This window comes from Crocodylus porosus, unplaced genomic scaffold (genome assembly GCF_001723895.1).
Source record: "Crocodylus porosus isolate Cpor-Errol unplaced genomic scaffold, CroPor_comp1, whole genome shotgun sequence".
NCBI classification, from domain to species: domain Eukaryota; kingdom Metazoa; phylum Chordata; order Crocodylia; family Crocodylidae; genus Crocodylus; species Crocodylus porosus.
Window position 1 is genome coordinate 58,427,846 of NW_017728909.1, and position 21,409 is coordinate 58,449,254.

The 21,409-nt window shown below is 40.8% G+C and overlaps 1 protein-coding gene across 2 annotated transcripts in view; it reads right to left on the reverse strand.

Moving 5' to 3' along the window:
• Window positions 1-3,273: 3,273 nt before the first annotated feature.
• TMEM161B (transmembrane protein 161B) overlaps window positions 3,274-21,409 on the reverse strand; it is a 105,938-nt gene continuing 87,802 nt past the window's right edge. The window contains exon 14 of one of the 2 annotated variants that reach the window (XM_019532334.1): window positions 3,274-3,388. In XM_019532334.1, the coding sequence (XP_019387879.1) occupies window positions 3,347-3,388 (42 nt within the window). In that variant the 3' untranslated portion in view covers window positions 3,274-3,346. Of the gene's footprint in view, window positions 3,389-16,355; window positions 17,075-21,409 lie in introns of those variants that run through there. The other variant, XM_019532331.1, reaches the window with a different exon arrangement.

The window sequence follows — 21,409 nt, forward strand, 5'->3', positions numbered from 1 at the left end:
ATCATCATCTTGCTTTTTTATTTTTATTTTTTTGAGCGCCCAGTGTATGTTGGAGCGTTAGGGGGAAATTAATCTGGTGTAACAGAGCCGGAAAGAGAAGGAGACTGGAGACCACTTCAAAAGAAATCTGCATGCAGATACTTCCCCTGCAGCAGCAATCGCATCCACCCTTTTCCCCTTGCTCAGCAAGCCACAAACTTGACCTTCCAGAGCATTTCAAGGATAGCAATTCTCCAGCCCCCTCCCTCCCCTTCCAAAAGGGCTCTGTGTTCCTCCTTCGGGGAAATCAGCTCTGGAAGTAGCGCTCCAATCACCGCACGCTGAGAGGCGCGGACACAGGGACGGGAGGGAGGAGGTGCATGTGCATATGCATGAGATGCCCGGCACTGACCTAATCCAAAGACAGCTGCAGCTGGGAGGGGGGGGGGGAGGAGCAGAGAATCCGCGCCGAACTCCCGAGCTCAGAAGTGATTTGCATCCCCGCTGCTGATTGGCTACCGGCGGGGGGCGTGCCAGGGAGGTCTTATCTGACTGGTTAGTAGGGGGGGAAGGAGCGGGGAGGCGCGGGCGGGTGCAGGGTGCTCCGGGCCCACTAGGGGGAGCAGTGCCCCAGCTTTGCCTGGCCCCGGCCCGTGCGGCCCCACCCCCACCCCCGCCCGGGAGAGCGTGTGCAGAGAAACGTGTGATCCAGCCACAGCCCCCACCCCCCTTTTCTTCTGCCTTCATGGGAGACCCGCTCTTTTCATTAGAGATTATCACATCAATAAATATTCCTGGATTAAAAAGAAGGCAGCCTGCCAAAATCAAGCGGGGGAGCTGTGAGGATGTACGTGAAGGGTGCCCATAGATAGAAAACACACATGCACTGGGCAGGCGTATACACGCACATACGTACACAGCAGAACCCCGGCTCCTCACACCTATACGCACACGAACCCATTCACAAGTACACGACATAACCCCCTTCACACCTCTACACACACACACGTTGGCAACAGACCTCCCTTCGCACCTACACACACGAAAACCCATACGCAAGTCCACGGCAGAACCCCGCCCCCTCCCCCCACGCAGCCTGCACCCGAACACGCGTATCTGCAGCCGACATCGCCAAGGTCCATCATGCCTTGGCAGGACAGGGGTGTCCCCCGGGGGTGCGGGCAGGCACCTCCCCAGGTATCCACCAAGGGCAGCTCCAGATATCACCAAACGAGGTGTCCTACCGGAGGCAGAAACGCACAGCGCTGCACACCCGCTAGGATCACGCCCCTGGCACACTCGTGCACACTCCGGGCAGATTGCAGTCCCGCAACTCCGGGGGAAATCAAGGAAACACGCTCAGATACTTAACATCATCTGGACTGTAGCTATTCCGAAGGACGATTTCAAGGCTGTCCCTCAATGGCAGACAGGACACTTCCCCCTCTCCCCCTCCCAAAAAAAAAGTCACATTGGGTCAATTTTGTAATGGATTAAACAAAAAAAAAAGTCCAGGTCGAAGAGGCGCGAGGTGCCTTGTGGCGTATTTCCTCCAAAAGCCCAAGTCAGCTTGCCTGGATTGCACTGCAATGGGCATAATTGAACAATCCCTAGGAAGGACCTGCCTCTGCATTTACTGCCCTGTTCAAATATTTGATCTCCTTAAATTGTTAAACATTTTTGTGGGGGAGGGGACAGGAGACACGTCCTAGGAATTCAATGAAACCGGAGAACACGACGAGAGCTTCAGAGACCTGCTCTTTTTTTTGTGCAGGTTTCGTTTCGTTTGCTACAGTTAATGTCTGAGATCATTAGTACTTACTACCATTGTGACTAGCTCTTGTAACTCCGTGTAGGATAATCTTTTCACGTCCGGTTGGTTTTTTTTTTCTATTTAAAAAAAAAATCTTCCCAAAAAGACATCTGAATCATGAAATCCCCCTTCGCTTTAATTTTGTTCTGATCACTCATTGTTCATGGTTTATGTGAAACTCGTTGTTTCCCCTTATTTCATCGTTTGTGGCGTTAGACAAAATGGAGAGAAGTAGTAAAATATTAGTTACACCAGCCATTAAAAGATCTACAATTTAAGTATTGTTTAATTAGAAAAATAACAGGGAAATGAAAGCTTTTACATCCCTTCATTGGAGCGATCACTTTGAATCATTTGTTTTTAACCAAAAAAAAATAGCTTTACATTTTGTGTGTGCCTTGTGCAAAGTGCTTTTACGCTCCAACGTAAAAATATAGTTTATAGGAGGGCATTTGTAAATGCAGCGAATTATGCTCGCACTCCATTCATTATTACAAACAATAAGGAAGTAATTGTAAGGAGGATCATGGAGAAAACTGAAATTGACACCTAAAGTGAATCAGAAGTGATGACAAACTACTTATAAAGTAATTATGCTCTGATTGTTACTAAAACACTTTCCAGCAGAAAAGTGCACAAAATACATCAGAATTCTTCAACCCCCCCCAAAAAATCCGATTTCTAAATTATGCCCTTCATTTCTCGTCGGAATCCAGTTCTCTAATTTATATTATTTTTTAAGAGTTGTCATGTTTGTCCACACGCCGATCTGGCTCGCAGTAGGAAAGCTTTTAAATGTGTTCAGGGCTGAGAAATTCCCTCCTGTCTTAGCCAGGAAATAAATAGAAGATGCCAGGGAGGATGAGGGGGCAGCTAGCCGAGGGAGAGGGAAGCATGGCTCCATGCAATATGCCTACAGTCTGAGGAGCCCTCTTCCATTGTGTTTTAATTTCACACCAACACACCCTAGATTTTTTTTCTCAAATGTGTCTCGATTTCTTAGGGGGAAAAGGGGTGTCCACAAGAGTGGAGTGATCCCAGACAGCTATGCCCAGCACACAGGGATGCCACACCTCTACCTCCAGTTTAAATATAACTGGCACCGCATGTGCCATGTGCCAGGGAAGAATCGTAGTAGTTTCTATGTGAGTGGCACATACAAAGAGCCCGAGAGTGTGATGGCTTCTCTGTATGGGTTTGATGGGCTGCTGGAAGTGGGCGAGGAAAGGGCGGTCAGTAAAATCTTCTTGGGGGGTTAGGGGTACAAGCAAATAACCTGATTACAAGCTCAGGTCTCTTTCTTTTAAATTCACCTTCTACTTAACTAAATGTTTTTCCGTGAAGGGCAGGGATCCTCAGTGAAGGTGGCCATGGATTGAGAGCAGGGTGAGTCTAGGGAGAGGGCTCTGGTCCGCAGATACTTTGGCCCTTTGTGCTCAATTGACAGCACCCCACCACCCAAAAAAAAAAAAATTAAAAATCCCTGCTTGCCTAAGCAGTAGCAAGAGGCATCCTGGGAGAGTGAGGGCACTTGGCGAGTTCTGCGGTACTTTCTCACTGCTCAGATTCAAAGCTCTTCATCCAGTTTCTGAAACCCTGCAAAAGAATGAAAGCTACTTATCATGCGTCCGCTGTCTCCTGTAGTGTCTTGTAGCCAATTATAAGCAATTTAAGCAATCATCGCCGTTATGGGGCGGGGGGTGTCTTTCAAACTGGGATCCCGTAGCCCTGGCAAACTAATTCAGGGTTGGAATGGGGAGTCATCTGCAGAAATTGGATTGGGGATAGGGGTACAAATCCCTCCCCCCCCAGCTGCATTTCACTTGCTCCCAGGGCTTCTTGAAGACTTCCATCCCCTCGACTCCACTCCTGAGATAAGCGATTCTAGCAAAGCAGTGGCAGGGATCCAGGCTGTGAAACAAGGCGGGGGAGGGTGCCCTGCCACCGCAAACTCCCAGCACTAATTGAGGGGCACTGGGAAGTTTTCGCGGGGCTGCAGTGTCAAAGCCCACCTAGCAGTGGCAAGAGGAGTGAGATGCTCCCACCTCCGGCTGTGGCTGGCTCGGGGTGGCGGGGTTCTTGCCCCAGTGCCAGTCTAGCCTGGGACCTGATCAGCATAGCACCACGTACGGCTGGACGGGGGAGGAGGGATGGATGCAGAAAGACAAAAAAGCCTAGAGTAGCTCTAACCGCAGGAGGGCTACTTTGCCAGGATCCCCACTCCTCTTCCAAGAGCCCCGGCTGCCTTAAAAAAAATAAAAAGCATAAAAGCACTGACATGTTTCCCAAGCAAAACTCAAAGGGGTATTTTTAGCCAGAGCAGCGAGGAGGCGAGTCCGCAGTTCTCAGAAACAGCAACAGAAACATGCCTAGCAGGAGCCAACACAAGCGCCATATGCCGGGCAGCTCAGTGTGCCATCAGCACATGGCCACTCGGTTGCCCCCTCTCATTGCACTCAGGCAACTAGTAAAGCTGTAAAAAAAAAAAAAAAAAAAAATCTATTGCATTCTCAATAGCATTCATTGACCACTTTTGTAAAGTTTTGTAATGAAGGGGATAATTTAGAAACCCGCATTTGCTTTGCTCCCCGCCCAGGAGGAAACTCCCAACGCTGCAATGGGACAGCTGCGGAGCCACCTGGGTCCGATCCTGTCCACTGCCCCTCCAGCCCCTACGGATGTCAGGGTCAATGAGAGCAGCAGGAGTGAAAAGTCTTTTTACTTCTCTAGGACACTTGGCTAGGGGCTGCTGCCTCTCCCAGCGCATCGCCTGCACGGGATGTGAGCGACTCCGGTGCTGGAGGGGAAGTTTAGAGAGGACAGTGCTGCTCTGCTCAGGGACGGGGCTGCTGAGGCAGGGAAGGTTTCTGCACCTGTGAGCAAGCCTGGCTGATCACACCTGCCAGCAGCCCGGGTGCAGGGTGTGCTCCGTGCCGGGCGACAGGGAGACGTGGTCAGTGTCCACACTGGGCAACCTGCAGTGGTGGGTACAGCAAGGGGCTTAGCTGTTTCCTGGGAATCATTTCTTCCTTCTGATTCCTTCTCTGTCAAGCGAGAGGCTGTGAACAGGTCTGCTAGTTGGCTTTTTTAATTGTGTTGGGCTCTTCCAAAAGAGGGCAGGTACTAACAGAGACTTGGTTTCTCTCTGAAATATCCACCGCGCTCTGGCAACACCCGGTTTGCAAAACGCCTTTACGGATTTCCAGCGATCGGATGGCAACTTTGCTGCACAAACACTGGGGGTTTCTTTTTTAAGCAGATAGATTTTGTACTTGTCTACTTGATCTTATTGTCCAATCAATTCCAACTCCAACGACTTGCCCGAGAAGGCATGGGGCAACGAAGGCAGGTAACACGTACAACCGGAGTACAAAATGATTCCCCTGGTGCGCGCTGGAAGAGACCGACTTACGCAACCAGATTAAAAGAGTTGGCAGCCTGAAAAGTCAAGCCACGGTGCCTGAATAATTGAGCAGTTATGACTGTGATACGCAGGGTGGAACTGCACTTTGTTGTGTGATCTTCAATCCCCTAATGAAATCAGGTTTGCCTGGATTATTTGTTTTTCATAATCCTTGCTGTTTAGCAACCCAGAAACCTGTGTAGCTCAGAACGCATCGGATATTTACTTTGTTCCTGTTGAAACCAAAATCCTTACTACCAAATAGAAGGGTGGGAAACAGGAAACAATTAGAATCACCTTTATGGAGTAAATGTCACATACAACTCTGCACAATTTCCCCCAAACATTTTAATTATCAATTATATTTAAAAAAACCCAAAACCCTAGAAGGAATCCAAAAGGAATAACTTTTCCTCATTTTCTGGTTAATAAAAATAAATCAACCCATAAAGTTGATCTGCTCCATTCCCCACTCTCCCAAACCATCCCACTGAATTTTATAGCAAATACTATAATTATGTAATAATTTTCAGAAGACTTTTTCATATTTTTTTACATTAAATCACTTTAACAGACTAGGCAGTACTTTGGAACACAGAGTGTGCAGATGTCAACAGCTGTAAAAAATTCAAATAGCATTCACGCACCACTTCTGTAAAGTTTTGTAATACACTGTAATTAGGTTGATAAAATAGATTTTTTTTTTTTTGTATTTTAAAGAAAGTAACAATAATGCAGTTTTTTTGCCACAGTCACATGCTGCACAGCATGAGTGATAGAGGATTGTAAATATCCCTGCAAAGTTAGACTGTTGCCTGAGAAATCATTAGCATTATTATTGAAACTAATATCTACACAAACAAACAAACAAAAGGAATTGCTAGTCTGGCTTTCAGAAAACAGTAATTAGTAAACACAGAGCTCCAAAAATGGGCAGAATTGTTGCAATAGTCACAAGCTAACAACAAGTATAAAATATTGAGGGTTTTTAAATCCTAGCTTTTGTGTTCTTGTTTTCGGAAAAGTTTTAATTGTTAATACAAAATAAATTGAAAACTAAGGATTTTATTAGTTCTTATTCACCACTGAGATCACATAGGCTTTTTGAGTGTGCTGTCATTCATTGTGTTCATCAAGAAAGATTTAACAAGGCAGGATGGGAAATGCTCTATTCACCTACAACACTTCTAACAGGTATGGTCACTTCATCTCACACAGATGAAACAGTTCCCAGAAAAGCTTTCTTTGTAGGATTCCAAGCACTGTGTGAACTAAAGAGGAGCTGTGCTGGCTTCTCCATGTTTTTTGTTCCAGTAAATGTACAGCCTCATGGAAGTTCATGGGAAAGGTCTGCCATGTCAGAATCATGTGCAACTGGTAATGGCTTCAAAGTTTCAGTAAAGGCATACATAGCTGTTTTGGTTGAATGCATTAATACCTTTCATTATCTTGTAATTTTCTCTTGAGAACAGAGGCTTCATTTCACCAGCTATGTGATCAAGGACTGTCAAAGGCACAGGCTCTGATAGTGTCCTTGTGGTTTTCATTCTCTCCTAGCAGCTACCTACAGCTATCAATATTTCTCCTCTGCCTTCCTTCCCTTTCTTACAGGTTTGTAATTTTACTGGAGCCACACTTTTAGGTGTCATCCGGTCACAACAAAGAAAAGTTTGTTTTCATTTCTTTCCCAATTCAGATAACATCATTTTTACTTTAACACTGACACATATTTCCCTTGAAAAATAAGCAGCCTTTTTTCCTCCTCTGATATCTTAGAGTTGGCATGACAAACTAGGGAGGATTTTGTTTTGCTTTGTTTTCTTGCCCCTCCCCACCTGAAATCGAGCAAGTAATAACTGCAGTCAATCTATTGTTAAATGATCTGTTTGCATAAACTGAGTGGAGTCAGGTTTGATCAGGATCTGGAAGGAAGCCCTCCAAGGACAAAAAAGAGAGCTGCAGGAAATAGTGTGCAGATTGAATAGGTGACACTCTTGAACAGTACTGCACAGTGTAGTAGAGAGTGTGCTGTCAAGGGCACCACCATGCAGATGAAACAACAAGCTGAAGTCATTCGGCCTGTGATTATTATAAATCCCCTGGTGATTTTTACATGTGCTAAAACTAAATTCAAATACATTCTTCCTACTTAAGATTCCCCTTCATTTTTCAAATTGATTGCTCTTCTGTACTAAAGCATTGTGTACTGTTGCCATCTACTGCTACAAAAATATTGTCCCCCACCCTAGAAGTGCTGCAATTTCTGTAAAGGAAGATGTGATTATTCCTTCTTTTAAAGTATCTGGGCCTGAAGAGGACCATATAGATGCAGCAAAAACAAACTTCCACACAGCTATTGAAGGCCCACTTTTTTGGCTTATTGTTCAACTGCTTAGGTACTACTGAGCAACTGACAGTGTCACAGCTGGGAATTTCTCTTGCAGAGTCGATCCCTTAGTGGTAAAAGCTGGTAGAGCCACCTCTGTAAGTTGGCAAGGGGGTGGTATCAGTGTACATTGGAGCAAAAGGAGGTATAGCCAGTGTACTCTGGCTTCCCTTGCCTACTCAGATGCCTCTAAATCCCACAAGGAGCCATCTTTCTCCTTAGATGACCCTATCACTAAGGAAACAAAAAGATGAATTATGGTCTGTGCTAAATTAGGCTCAGGAAATACAAAGCATGTTTTTCAACAGTTCGATACTTGTTTTTCTTCTTTCTTTGTTTCCAAGGAAAAATGACATGGAATGAGCTAGCTCTTTCTATCACTCCATACGCACAAGACAAACAAGTTACTTAAGCATTTGATCTGGGAAGTGTTGGTGGAATGCTACAGGCTATTCTTAAAGTTTGGGACTTGCCCTGAAAATAAGACCATGCTAAAACTATATCCCTGTTAAAATGAATACAAATATACAGTTTTTGGCACTGTCACTTCATAGAGCAGAGGTAGTCAGGGAGAATGAGAAAAAGGAAGCATTCTTAACTGCTGGTGCGTGGATTATAGTAGGCCTTAAGATGTTTAAGGATAGGATAGGATAGTATAGAGTTGCTTGTATTTGTCTATAGTTTGACTGAGAGGTGAGGCAAAGAAAATACTTAGGCAAGAGACATGAACCACTTTAGAAAACTTAAGATGGCTTGAAAAAACACAATCAAGGTTGCAAAGTCACCTTGAATACACTGAGTGGTCTGATGATAGGTAAAGCTAATTTTAGATAAGATAAAGCTTATATAGGGAATAAAAATAGGCACATTAATATGAATTAGAATAGGACCTACTAGGAATGTTTTCTATTTTCTTACCTTATTTAGAAAGCCTTATTACTATTTTAGTCACACAATAAAGTATAAAAACCAGGATCACTTTACAATTTTTGCTTTTTAGTCTTGAACTATGGTTCTTGCTGAATTTCTCACTTACAAGTGTACCTGTATTAGTGCTGTTTAGCAACACAATTTTTTAAACCTAGGTTAGATAATAAAGTCCTTTCCCTAATGGGCTGGCCACCTGTTAGAGGCTTTTTCAGATATTAGGACTTAGACATGTTAAGATTAAATTGCTTTTCAATAAGATTGTTATGCCTTTAGATCGGGGTGGGCAATCATTTTGGGCGGAGGGCCGCTTACTGAATTTTGGCAAGCCATTGAGGGTCGCATGACAGGCAGCCCAGAGCAGATGAATATTAATTTTCCAAATTTTTTAGGGGCCTCGCAGGCTGGATAGAATGGTTTGGCGGGCTGCATCTGGCCCATGGGCCGCATTTTGCCCACCCCTGCTTTAGATAAATGTAAATTTTAATTATTTTCTTGCTTTATCTGTACTGTTTAGTCTTTTCTTTTTTGTCTTGTGTTATTTAATTTGATATTAAAAATTTAGATATTCTTACGCTGTATTTAACTTTGGTAGGACTGCCTCTGTGAACCTTTCTTGGTCTTCAGAATCCAGCTGAGGGTCAACAGGTGGTTATTCAAAGCATGCTTACATCTCATATCAGAAGCTGTATCAAGGACTTGACCAGCTAGATTTTGCCTTTGCTATCTGGGCCAGGACACCACAGAAACATCATTACTTGTTTGAGGTTCTCTTCATTTAGTTGGGGAAATCAGAAAGCTGTTAAGAATCATCTCATTACAGAATCACCAAAGAGCTGGTAAGATCTCTTCTGTCTTTCTACTAGTATTTGTTTTATCTGAAGTAAAAGGGCATTCCCATCACGATCTAGGTACTGAAAGATGCCTGATGCTGAAGCGTTTCATTACAGGAAGTATTAGTGGGATGGAGGTACATTTGCAAGTGACAACATCATTTTGCATTTTATCACCTTGTACCTTACCTGGGAGATGTATTCATGAGGTGCTGCAAGAACTCTTGGGAATCATTTGTTAAATTTCTACCAACAACTTGAAGAAATAAGTCCCCTGCCTCCAGAGGACTTTGGAGCATTTCAAAATACTGCTAAATTAGCTCCGCTAGAGAACTGTTTCAGTTCTAGGACTATGACAATACTTCATAAGAACAAAGACTCTTGCCCTAGAAGTGAATGAGATTCTGACATGGACTTCCTTAAGAGATCTCTATCCCCTTCCCCTTGCCATTCAAGCTCATATGCTTTACATAATCGATATGAGGAACAAAGTAGACACTTTTCAAACACACAATATCACATCTCGTTGCCATTTGGTGCTGCCATGCTCCCAGGTTCTGAGGAATCATTTTTGTTTACATAGGGAAACAAATATATTCTTTAGTTTCTCATCTCTCCACTCATCCCATCACAACTTAAGTTAGGGAGAAGATATTTTCTGTGGGATCCCTCTTATTAGAATATCCTATCACTCTCCATTCTTGAAAGCCATTTTTTATACATAACTTACTTTTGGTTTGGCTGTTCATGGGCTGGATTTGTTGTATACCTGTGCCTCATGAAGTGGTTGCAAAACTGACAGTCTTCAAGCTGCAGCTCTCACTTATATTCCTGACACAGCTTTAAAAAAGCTTGCCACTTATTAGCTGACAGCAAATATGCCAACAGTCAACTAATAAATATGAACTTTTGTGAAGACTGACACAACACTAAGCTTGTTGCAAATGTCAGCCTGGCAGCCAGCAGTGAAGTATATTTACAGCCAGAGGGACTGGAAGATTTATTTACTTTTTCTCAAACATGGTTGTCTAGTTATCTCAGTCTAAAATTAGACCAGCAATTCAAAGGTGTCTTTTCCTATCTTAGATTATTTTTACGGGCATTTTTTTTAATGAACACATATGATGTAAGAGACTTGGAAATGTAAAAGGAAAATCAACACACATGCAAAAGAAAGCAACCCCCAAAACTTTTTCCTCTGAGAAAACCTGCAATGAATTTCCATTTGGTTAAATAACAAAGTCCACTGCTCTGTAGAACATAAAGGTTGATAACAAGATCTAATTATTTCACTGATCAAAAAAACGTTTTGATCAATTTGCTGCCCCGATATTTTCCAGTTCTTTGGATTCTGATTAAGGCCCTGATTCAGCAAAATAATTAATCAAGTGCTTAACTTTAAGCATCCCAGAGATCTGATTGACTTCAATGGGACCCACGTGCTTAACATTATCCATGTGTTCAAGCAGCTTGCTGAACAAGAGCCTATAATTTAAGGATGTAAGAGTAAATGATTAGCTGAATAAAAGAGGCATATCATAAACTGAGAATGCTGCCTTGTTGATAAATAGGACAAAGAGTTACAGCCTGTTAAGGCTATGATTCTAGGAATTTGAATTTTTAGTACATACTATTGGCTGACATCACCTTAAAACCCCTTTTAAATAACCTTTAAAACATTACATAGGGCTGGGTTTCCACACTTTTATCTGAATTTTTGGAGGCCTGGTTTTTTTTGGCATAATTTTTCACCTCTAGCAGTCAAGAATTTTAGCTGCAATTGCCAGTGCATAATTGCTCTAGAAGTGAGGTCTCTATGGATACAACACCTAAATGAGAGGAAATTTTAAATTTGTTTTTATTTCCACATACCAGAGTTTACTCATTTGTAAAGTGAATATAATTCTCCTTTTCTAAGTAAGGATTTTGGGAGAAATAATCACAGTTAGAAAAACAATAGGAGGCCTCTAAAGGAAAGGTTGCAGAAATAATTATTGCCAGAGAGCTATCATTGGGGGTATTTACTATGGCAGGCTGATCGATGTCAGTTGAATATATTGGTGAATTTTTATTATTTAATATATTCCTTCTTTGTTTCTGTTCCCTCCACCCCCATAATATACCATTCCCCATGTTTGCTCTTTCTTTTTCTTAATTGCCCTAAAATATTACCTAGAAAGGAATGACACTTAGCTGTATAACCAGTTTACAATATTTCATCTAAGGATTCTGCTAAATACATATTTTCCAAGTTGGTGGGTGTATCTATATGTGTGGATTTACTGCACAGCAACATAAATTACTGCACAATACAGGTGTACATCTATATGTGCATGCCCATATTGCATAATAAATTTGACGACTTATTCTGACTTGAGCGTAAATTTGATAGCTGCATCATGGAGGCAGACCCAGACACAGTCATAAACAAACCAGACAGCTGCCCAGACAGAAAGGGGACCCAAAAATGAAGAAAAAAAAATTGCAAAAACATTTTAATATTGTGAATATATGGGACTGGCAATGTTATCAATTGAAAATGAACTATTTAAAGACATCAGTACCATAGATGTGATAATGACATTTGCAGCAAAAAAATCACGATCGCTGGTGAAGTGGGACCCAATACTAAAAGTTCATCTGGGCTACCAGGAGTCTAGGTACGGCACTGCATGTAAGTATCAAACTTATGTCCAATTATTTACTGCTCAATAACACACGTGTAGATGCCTTACTGCGCAGCAACCTTGTGTGTGGGGTCTGACTTGGGACTAACTTTAGTCTCAAGTCAGTCTACACACAGTGTTAATGCACCTTAACGCCTGTACATGTAGAGGCCAGCCTATTCCTGCTTACTGCGCAGTAACTTACTGTGCAGTAAATTTAAACCAGCATAAATATACATGTAGGCCACAGGTGGCTAAGAGGCTTTCTAGTGGGCAGCAGAGAGAGGGTGACCACTTCTTCCGGGTGCCACTTGAGTAGAGTTGCCATGTGCTGGTAAACACTTCTTGTATTCATGGCATCCAAAGATTTTACAAGGCATTTATATAAAATGAGACATGGGCACCCATGGATTTCACAGGTTACTTGTGCTTCAGGCTGGTGTGACGTGAAAGGTGTATGAGGCCTATTATACATCCTTTTGCTTTTTATTAGATGAGTCAAAGAAAAAAAAAAACTATTTTCCTGTCAATTGCCATTTTAGTAACAATAATAATAATCCATTGCTGTGATTAATGTAAAACCAAGTCACCATAACAATGTGGGTGAAAACACTTCCTATAAATATACTGCTTTATTGCATTTGTTTCTCTCTGTCTTTATCTTACTTAACTGACATTAACAGACCCTGCACCTAGAAAGAAGGTTAAGTTTTTCCTTCCCTTCATTTGATAGTATCAAAATAGTTTTCTTTTTTCTCCTTTTGTTCTACTTGGCCTCAGCTGATGTTCCTGTTTCTGTTGTACATGATGATTGGCAGGCTAATGGAAAATGGCAGTGACAATGAGCACTGACAGAAGCTTGTATCTGGGCCCAAAACTAAGACTGGGGTGGCCGCTCCGTTCTGTACATATCTTAGCCTGGAACTGAGAATCCTTGTAACCAGATGTGGGGTATTAAATTGCCTCAGCTAAGAAATGTACAGCTTGATCCACATGCAGGAAGACACATACATGTCATCTGGGCATCACCACTACCAAGTGCATCAGCATCATTGGATAATACACTAGGAGACCAAATAGCTATCAATCAAAAGCTGTTTGTAAGGCAACAGTTCACCAACTTCTTTCCTGAAGAAGAGATCTCCAGAGTGAGAGAGAAGTTAGAGATAAGGACAAGGTTACAAAAAGTTATGGGGGTGACCATTAAAAGGTAACTTTCCCTGTTTGCTTCTTTCTTCCCCTTCTTAGCTATAGTGATAAATGGCAAACAGAAAATGCAGTGGGCAGTGGCCTGAGCCAACTGGAAGTTACTTGACTGAATCACTTGGGCATCCTTATAGGAGAAAGAAAAAGAAGAACAAGCCTTGAGAAGGCATCACTAAACCTAACAGGTCTCTCCAGCAATAACAAAGGTGCCCAATAATGAGCGAACAGAAGGTCTGGTGCAAGAAACTAGGAAATAGTATGAGAGGCAAGAGACATCTATTGTGATGTGGACTAAACTGGATGCCTAGGACAGCAGTCTCCAAACTTTTTTGATCACGCACCCCATCAGTAAACATTTTTTGAGCATGCACACTCTATATATGTATATTTATTTATTTATAAATTATATACATGTACTACTGTATACCGTATTATGTACATTATAAAACATACACAAAAAATAGAAATTAAATCATCATTGTGTTTACCTCGTAATGTGGCTGACAAAGAGCTTGTACTAGGAGTAGATGAAGTGTCAGCTCTGACATTTTCTTGTTGTTCACTTGTGCTCGCATTATTAGTATTATCTTCAATCCGCAGTTTCTTTGCAGGAATCTTTTTAATCCACTGGTCCATTTTGTGAGGGTTAGTTTAGTTAAAACTAGATAATATAATCTGTAAATCCACTTAACCGGGCACATGTAAACTGCAATACGTCACAATAAGCTGAAAGCGAACAAATGCTTCTTCCCTCAGGATACCTCACGTACCGTACGTGACACATGACTGTCCGACATATGGACTGAGTGAGGGCACCAGTGTCAATCTGTATATTAAATACTAGTAAGCTTAATTTCTTTCTTATTTTTTTAGATAAAAAATAAATAAAAATACAAGTTCTAATATGCTCTTCACGCACCCCCTGGGATCGTCTCATGCACCCCCTGGGGTGCGCGCACCCCACTTTGGAGACCACTGGCCTAGGAAATGGAGGAACAGAATACTGCTGGGAGAGGCAAAGTTCCCTATACAGAAGAGAAAGAATGCCATCAAGCCAAAAGAAAGGACTGTGGAGATTCAGGGTTCAGACAGATCTCAGACCCAACTGTGAGGAGTCACTCTGACTAAATGGGGAAAGGCAAGACCGACAAAGTTTCTGTAGGCCAAGGCATTAAGAATAAAGTAGAACCCTTGAAGAGAATCTCCTGCTTACAGATGTTATGGTAAACTTGGATCCAAACCCTTATCCACAGGAAATCACCAGCTTAAGGTAGGAACAGAGGATGATGTGCCTAGATTTCTGTAGGACTGATAAGCTAGATATGGAGCAGAATCAGGGGTTAGGGTAATTGCGGTTCTGGGTCTGGCCTGGCCTACCATTGAAAGGATACACTTTATAATGTGGCAGAAGAGAAGGAAAGTGCAAACCTTTTATGGAGACCCGCTGAACAAGGAGAGGAGAAATTCTTTGATGCATCAGATCAGCCTATACTTTGCCTCCAAATACGTTGCACTTTATTTTTGTAAATTTGTACTTCTCCCCCATACATGTATGTACATTTATTAAAACTGCATTTCTTTGTTGCAAAGAAACAGGTCTGTTACTTGCTGTACTTTAGAAACCGTTTCATTTCTTTTCTTCAGCATTTCTGATTTCTCTTTCCTAACCCTTGTATCCCATATTTTCTGTATCCTTCTTCCCCTGAGGTCTTGTCCTTCCCTGCGGTCCCTCCATCCATTCTGTCCTCTGCCACTCTTCTCTCTAGCTCTGGTATTTGGTTTGCATCAGCACCTCTTTCCCTGGAAATTCTCCTGCTTCCATAGTCTTTGTATCTGCTCCAGATGTGTTAATTCAAGGATCTCCTCTTACCCTGCTGGCAATATGATTGCCTATAGTACCACAGAAAAAACTGGACACATTCGCATGAAGTGTACATGGAAATGTTAATCCCTATATTAGACTTTCTCCTACACAGCATCAGTTCTCCCTGAGCAGCTCTGTTCACTGTTCCTGAAATATAAGGTGGTGTCATGGCTACACTATGTTACTATGTGATATGACACGTTAACATGAAGGTATATTTGATGTCTTAAGGAGGTTCTCTGAGCATATGATATACACCTATTGGTTATAGAATTAATAGTGAGAAATCAAAAATAAAGATAACTACTGCTATTGTCTCCTGCAAGCTGTCAAAGCTCTAGACCTTTTAGATAAGCATTCTTGGGCTCAATGGACTTGGAGAATAGGATTTTCTCGAACACGTTTTAGCATTGTTCAAACACTGCTTCCACTGAAGCAATTCCATGAGGAGTTTATCTAACTGTCTGTGTCTCTCCTTTTATTTGGTGTAGAATCAGTTAGTCGGCATTTCTGGTGGACAGTTCTGAAGATTGCATTTTGATGTTTGTTAGATGAGTTGGTTATCATGGCTGAATGGTGATTCTCAACATTTATAACATGGAAATAATGTTCGGGGGTAGTCAGTAAACTACTTTAAGTTATCCAATAATTACAGATTTGATGTCAGATTAAATAATGCAAAATGTTATTTTTGCGACACAAATGGCAGTCAGATATCAAATTCCTTCAGACCAGGGGTGAGCAGCAACCTTTTAGGAGCAACAGACCCTATCTGGCCTACAGGCTTTAGGTACCAACTCCTGCTCCAGACTTTCAGTGCTTGTCTAGCTGCCATTTGTGTCTTTGAAAAGCATCCTCCCTAATTAGTCATGAAAAAGCCAAACTGTTAGAGATTCCCATTAATGAAAGTTGTAGATTCTCAGCAGCTCTGAAAATCAGGCCTCTGATGCTTTATTGTCAGTATTTTAAAGTTATATAACAGTCTACTGTAAAGAAAAAAGTATCTGTGATAATGTATTCATTTATTAATGCAGTCCTAATGAGTGTGCTCTGAAGAGATGACTACATTGGACTCATAATTATGCATGGATCTGGGTGAATACTGATACAAAATTTACGTGAATATTGGTTTAAATTTTAATGATTTTTTTTCCCTTGGATGAAATCCTGGCCCCACTGAAACCAATGACAACCCCCACTGACTTCTGTTGAGCTACAATTTTATCCCTTGTGTTTGCTTCCCACAAATATCCATGAAAATGAGCACACTCATCAAAAGCCAAGCAAGCAAGCAAATTTTAATTTCACTTACCATAAACATTCACATGAAGACCTTGATTATAAAGAGTTAGATTCCTCCATTTCAGTGAATACCAGCTGATTTATGACCAATCACAACTAGGCAATAGAGATCAGATTTAACATAGCAAGCAATAGTGTAAATGGAATTTGTACAAGCTGACAAATAATCTAGAATGAATAATGCTGAGAAAATTGCAATTGTTTGCAAAAAAATTAGGTTAAATTTGTTAGGAATTATTTCCTCTTCTCTGCTTATGGGTAACAGTTGCAGGCAATGTAAGGTCTGATACAGTGTAGACTAGATTCACCTCTGCTTTCTTCTGAGGGGAGACTTTATTTTAAAACCCAAAACACAATATCAACATTCATCTAGTTCTTCTGTTTTTGGCTTGCCTTTCATTTCTTTTCCAAGGTGGGCGGCAAACAAACCTATGTGTGTCAGAAACTGTTCCCATGCCAGCTTAAAAAAAAAAAATAGGGGAAGAGGAGTTAGGAGGGGAGGCAACAATAGGAATGAAAAACCATGCATTGAAACCATAATTTTAAGCCAAATATCAAATTAAGTTGACATGCATGCAGGAGAAGGTCAGAATTTCTGAAGAACATTTAAAATATCTGACCACTTTTTTATTATGCAGTGGTTGTAATATCTGTATGTAGAAGCAAGTTGATCTCATCCTCATCTGATTCAGCAGCTGCAAAGACAATAGGCACTAAGTAGAGAGGTGCACTTTCAAGTGTTCAGTTTATTTTAAAAATTACACCCCTTCCTTTTTTTTAAAACAATAGTCTCCAGACATCTCAGTCTTTAAAACATAACAGTTAGCTATGGGAACTTCAAAAGCGCTCTCCTCCTCCAGAGCAAATGACCAATTATTGTTTATCCTGGCTAAACCCTCTAACATTGTGCTGCTTTTATTATGATAGAGATGTGATTACCTCCTTCCCCCTGCCCTGGCTCAGAATGTGCCTGTGTGTCATGTGGGCATTACTGCATCAAAGTGTTAGTATTAGCAGAAGAGAGTCTTCTGAGCAGGAATGTTCACACCAACACACATAGAGGAGATACACCTGGGAAGATTACGAGAGCATTTGCAGGCTGTGAATATGACTGTACTAAAAGCCCCACAGAAATGCTACAATGCTGCTTGAGTCAGTAACAAATTGAAGCACTTTACAAAATTTGTAGCTCTTCAGTAATTTTGAATCACTCTAAAGTGCTCATGCTCCAAACCATAAAGTCTTTCTTAACCACTGCAAACGTATAAAAGGCACATCATCGAAATGACAGTAATCAACTCCTTCAATCTCAGATGTGAAATTGTTCTGTATTTTTCCTCAGTTGTTTTTGTTGTTCACCAAGAGCGACCAAAAAAAAAAAAAATGGTCATAGGGACACAAGGGAAAAAATTCCATTTTCTACATTCCCGCATAATCAAAATTTTAAAAAGTTTTTAGAGGAAAAACATTTTCCTCAGCTTTTTATGCAGGGCTGGCTAAGCAATTGCATGATTTTCTTAAAACATCCATCCCTTGAACATAAAAAACAGGAGGGAGGCAAAAATGAACTTTCAGGGAATGTTTCCTTTAATAGTGCAAGTGTTTTGTAATGGTAGTGAGAAGGATAGAAAAGGGACACATACAAACTTAATATGATCTATTTTATACTGGATGACACGTAATATATAATAATAAGCTCAACATTTATTCTATAACCCACACCACACAGTAGAGAGCAGTATTGAATTGTCTAGGTCAGGTGTTCCTAATAGGTACTCCAGTTCAGCCACGAAACCAAAAATAGACAAATAAAACCTAGACTTGAGTCAACCCAAAGTAAACTAGTTTTGTTTAATTTTCAATTTATTTAAATTGTACTTTCACCCTTAAAAATATAAATCAATTTCAAAATAAATGCATCAGTTTAAATAACAAAAACTACAAATATTTAGTTTAAAAGATATTTCAACAAAATATTTAATCTCTCCTCCCCTCCCTCTCCCCAAAAGATCCTTCATTTTGGGTGCAATTTTTTTCTTGGAAAATTCTTTTTTTCAATTGATTTTCCATTTGCAAAAAAAGAAAATTTCCCTATTTTTCACAATCAAATTTCATATGAATCTTTGGAGCCATCTACTATCCTCTACATGTGCAGTTATTAAAAATATGTGCAATCTGGCATTTTTAAAATCCAAATTTGTCTAAAATGACTTACATCCACAGATATAGCAATTTTGCAGGACACCAAATAAATAGCAAATGTTGATTTATTCACAGTGGGCATGTCTACACACATTAATGCTCTGTAGTTACTGCACATTTAGTAGTTTAGTAGTTACATATGCAGTAACTAATGCTACTGCGCAGTAGCACCAGTACACACCTTTTTTGTGATGCTAATACACAGTAGACTAATTCTACTGTGCATTAGCACAATAGCACAGCTTTTGCTGTGCCACGCCAATGTACATTAGAATTAGTATACTGCACTTTTAGTGTCTCATGTAGATGTTCCCAGTTAGCCCAAAATATACTTAACTCTCACAGTGAAAATATATTCCTTTTCAAAGGCCAGGAGCAAGACCATACACTGGGCTAACTCCTGTACATTAATTTTGGGGGCCAAATTCAAATTCAGGTTCATTAACAGTAGGAACAGTTTGTCTCGACAGAATACATTGAATCACAGAACAAAAATCCCCTGTTGACACATTTTACAAAACTGTAGTCAATTTTGGCATGTGAGCTGGTCTCTGCCTAAGAGATCTGAAATAACAGAGATGGTTCAAGCAAAATCTGAGCTGAAAGCTGCCTTGGTAGAATTGTAGGAAGAAACTTCTCTGTCTCTCTCTCTACCATAGCCAGCTAAAGTAATCAGATAAACTAGGTCAGCATAAATGAACAAGGTGAGCCAGCTGCAAACTAAATGGGCAAGACAGCAATGAGTAACATAGCTTGGAGGGCATATGCACAAGAGTTCAAATCTCTGGGGAACAGCTTCATGCAGCTCTAATCAATTTTTAAATGTGCTTACTCTCAGTTTTTGCAACTGAGTTTAAGCTAAGTATTTCACACTAATTTTGGAACTATTTTTTGCATCAAAAGACATGATAAACCTGTCACTAAATTGCAAACTATTCAATTAAAATGTCTCCCTTTTGTTAAAATTAATCAAAATCCTTTCCTTTTGATTCAAATGGCTGGACTGCCTGTTTACATTACAAGGGTTATATGTGCACAGCAGTGACAAGAAAAAACCTAAGTGCTGGAGTCAGAGCCAGAATGATTTGGCTAAATTACAATAGGCACAAAGAGGAGGGAAAAACAAAACAGAAGGAAGCAGGACTAGAATAAGAATTCTGGAGAAAAAACCCATAATGGGACAGATGACAATCCCAAAGAGTATTCTGAGGGCATCTCTGGACAGTTTAGTAGGATTGTAAAAGGGAAGTGAAATGAAGTGTTGCGGGGAGGAGCTGGAAGCAAGGACATAGCATACACTTGCATGAATGCTCTCCTCAAGATTCGGAACTTGAAGTCATTCTCAAACGCATGTAACAAAATGCACACAAGGGAGGAAATGGCCAAGGAGTATTTAGTGAGGTATGGAATAGTCATTTCTTTCCATTTCTAATTAAGTACCATAACTTGTATAGGTAACCTTTCATACTGATACAATTATTATGCCTGTCTATACTGTATATACAGTTCTGGATTCCACTTCATGGCCTAGGCACTTAAATCTAAACATTGTAATGCCATAGGTCCTTTATTGGATCCTGCCTTCTATCTGTTTAGGGTTTAGTTGTCCGTGTGTGTCATTCATTTGGAACTATGTAAACTGCCAGTATTCAGTACCATTAAAAACCTGGCCAGTTTTATTTAAGGCCCAAGGGCCTACCATTTGATAACCAGATTTGAAAGCTTGGGCCTAAACCTCTCTCCTTATGGTTTTCTAACTACACAGTCAGATAATGATATTTACCCACTAAACTACACCTATTTACATTACTTACCTAGGGTCAGTGAAATTCTGTTTGTTCAGCAGGAGAAACTTAATTTTAAATATATTTTAATTGAATGACCTGCTAGAAATGTATCAGTATGATTTCATTATTTTAAAACTTCCTGAGGAAAACTCATTTGCATAATGATAATTTCTCAGATACAACCACACCAGCCATTTTTCAGTGTTTGTCTTCTACTGTATCGTTTTTCCCTCATTCTCTTCCAGCTGAAATCTTAAACCACGGTAACAGCCAGCAATTAGCCAACTCCAGTTAATTACTGCATGCTCTTCATCTTTAATAGTCTTAAAGATACATTGCCAAGATGAAATCCAGTCAGTTTCTTTTAAATAAAATGTAAAGCTTCAACTACCACATCTATCCATGGGTTCCACTGCCAGTTGGATACACATCTTTTTCCTTGTTGTCATGTGAAAAACTCAACCAAATAAAAAAAAAAAAGTGACTGAATGTAACACTAAAAGAGAATGATGACATGGATACCACATAAAATACTGCCAAAACACAAACTGAACATTTTCCCTGTTTCATAGATTTCATAGACATTAGGGCTGGAAGGGACCTTGGGAGATCATCGAGTCCAGCCCCCTGCCCAAAGGGCAGGAAGTCAGCTGGGGTTATAGGATCCCAGCAAGATAAGCATCCAATTTACTCTTGAAGGTGTTCAATGATTCAGTTGCAGGAATCTTCTTTTCTGGAACAAAAGCAGGGAAAAACATCTTTGGGGAAAACCTTAGCTCTTAGTTGATTGCCTGTTGGAAAAAATTGTTGTTGCAAAAGTGTGATTTAAGGTATTCTACGTCTAGATGATGGGGCAGTTGCTCAGAACAAGGGTCATTTAGTATTTGCATGGAAGACCTTCCAGAAGAAGCCCTGGTGGGAAGGATGGGAATTCACAAGACAGTACTTCTTTAGATTGTGTAATGGGGGTAGGGAGATGGGTGAGGGTGGAATTTGTGTTGCTACAAGCAAAGGTCCTGGCTGTTTGACACACTAATCACC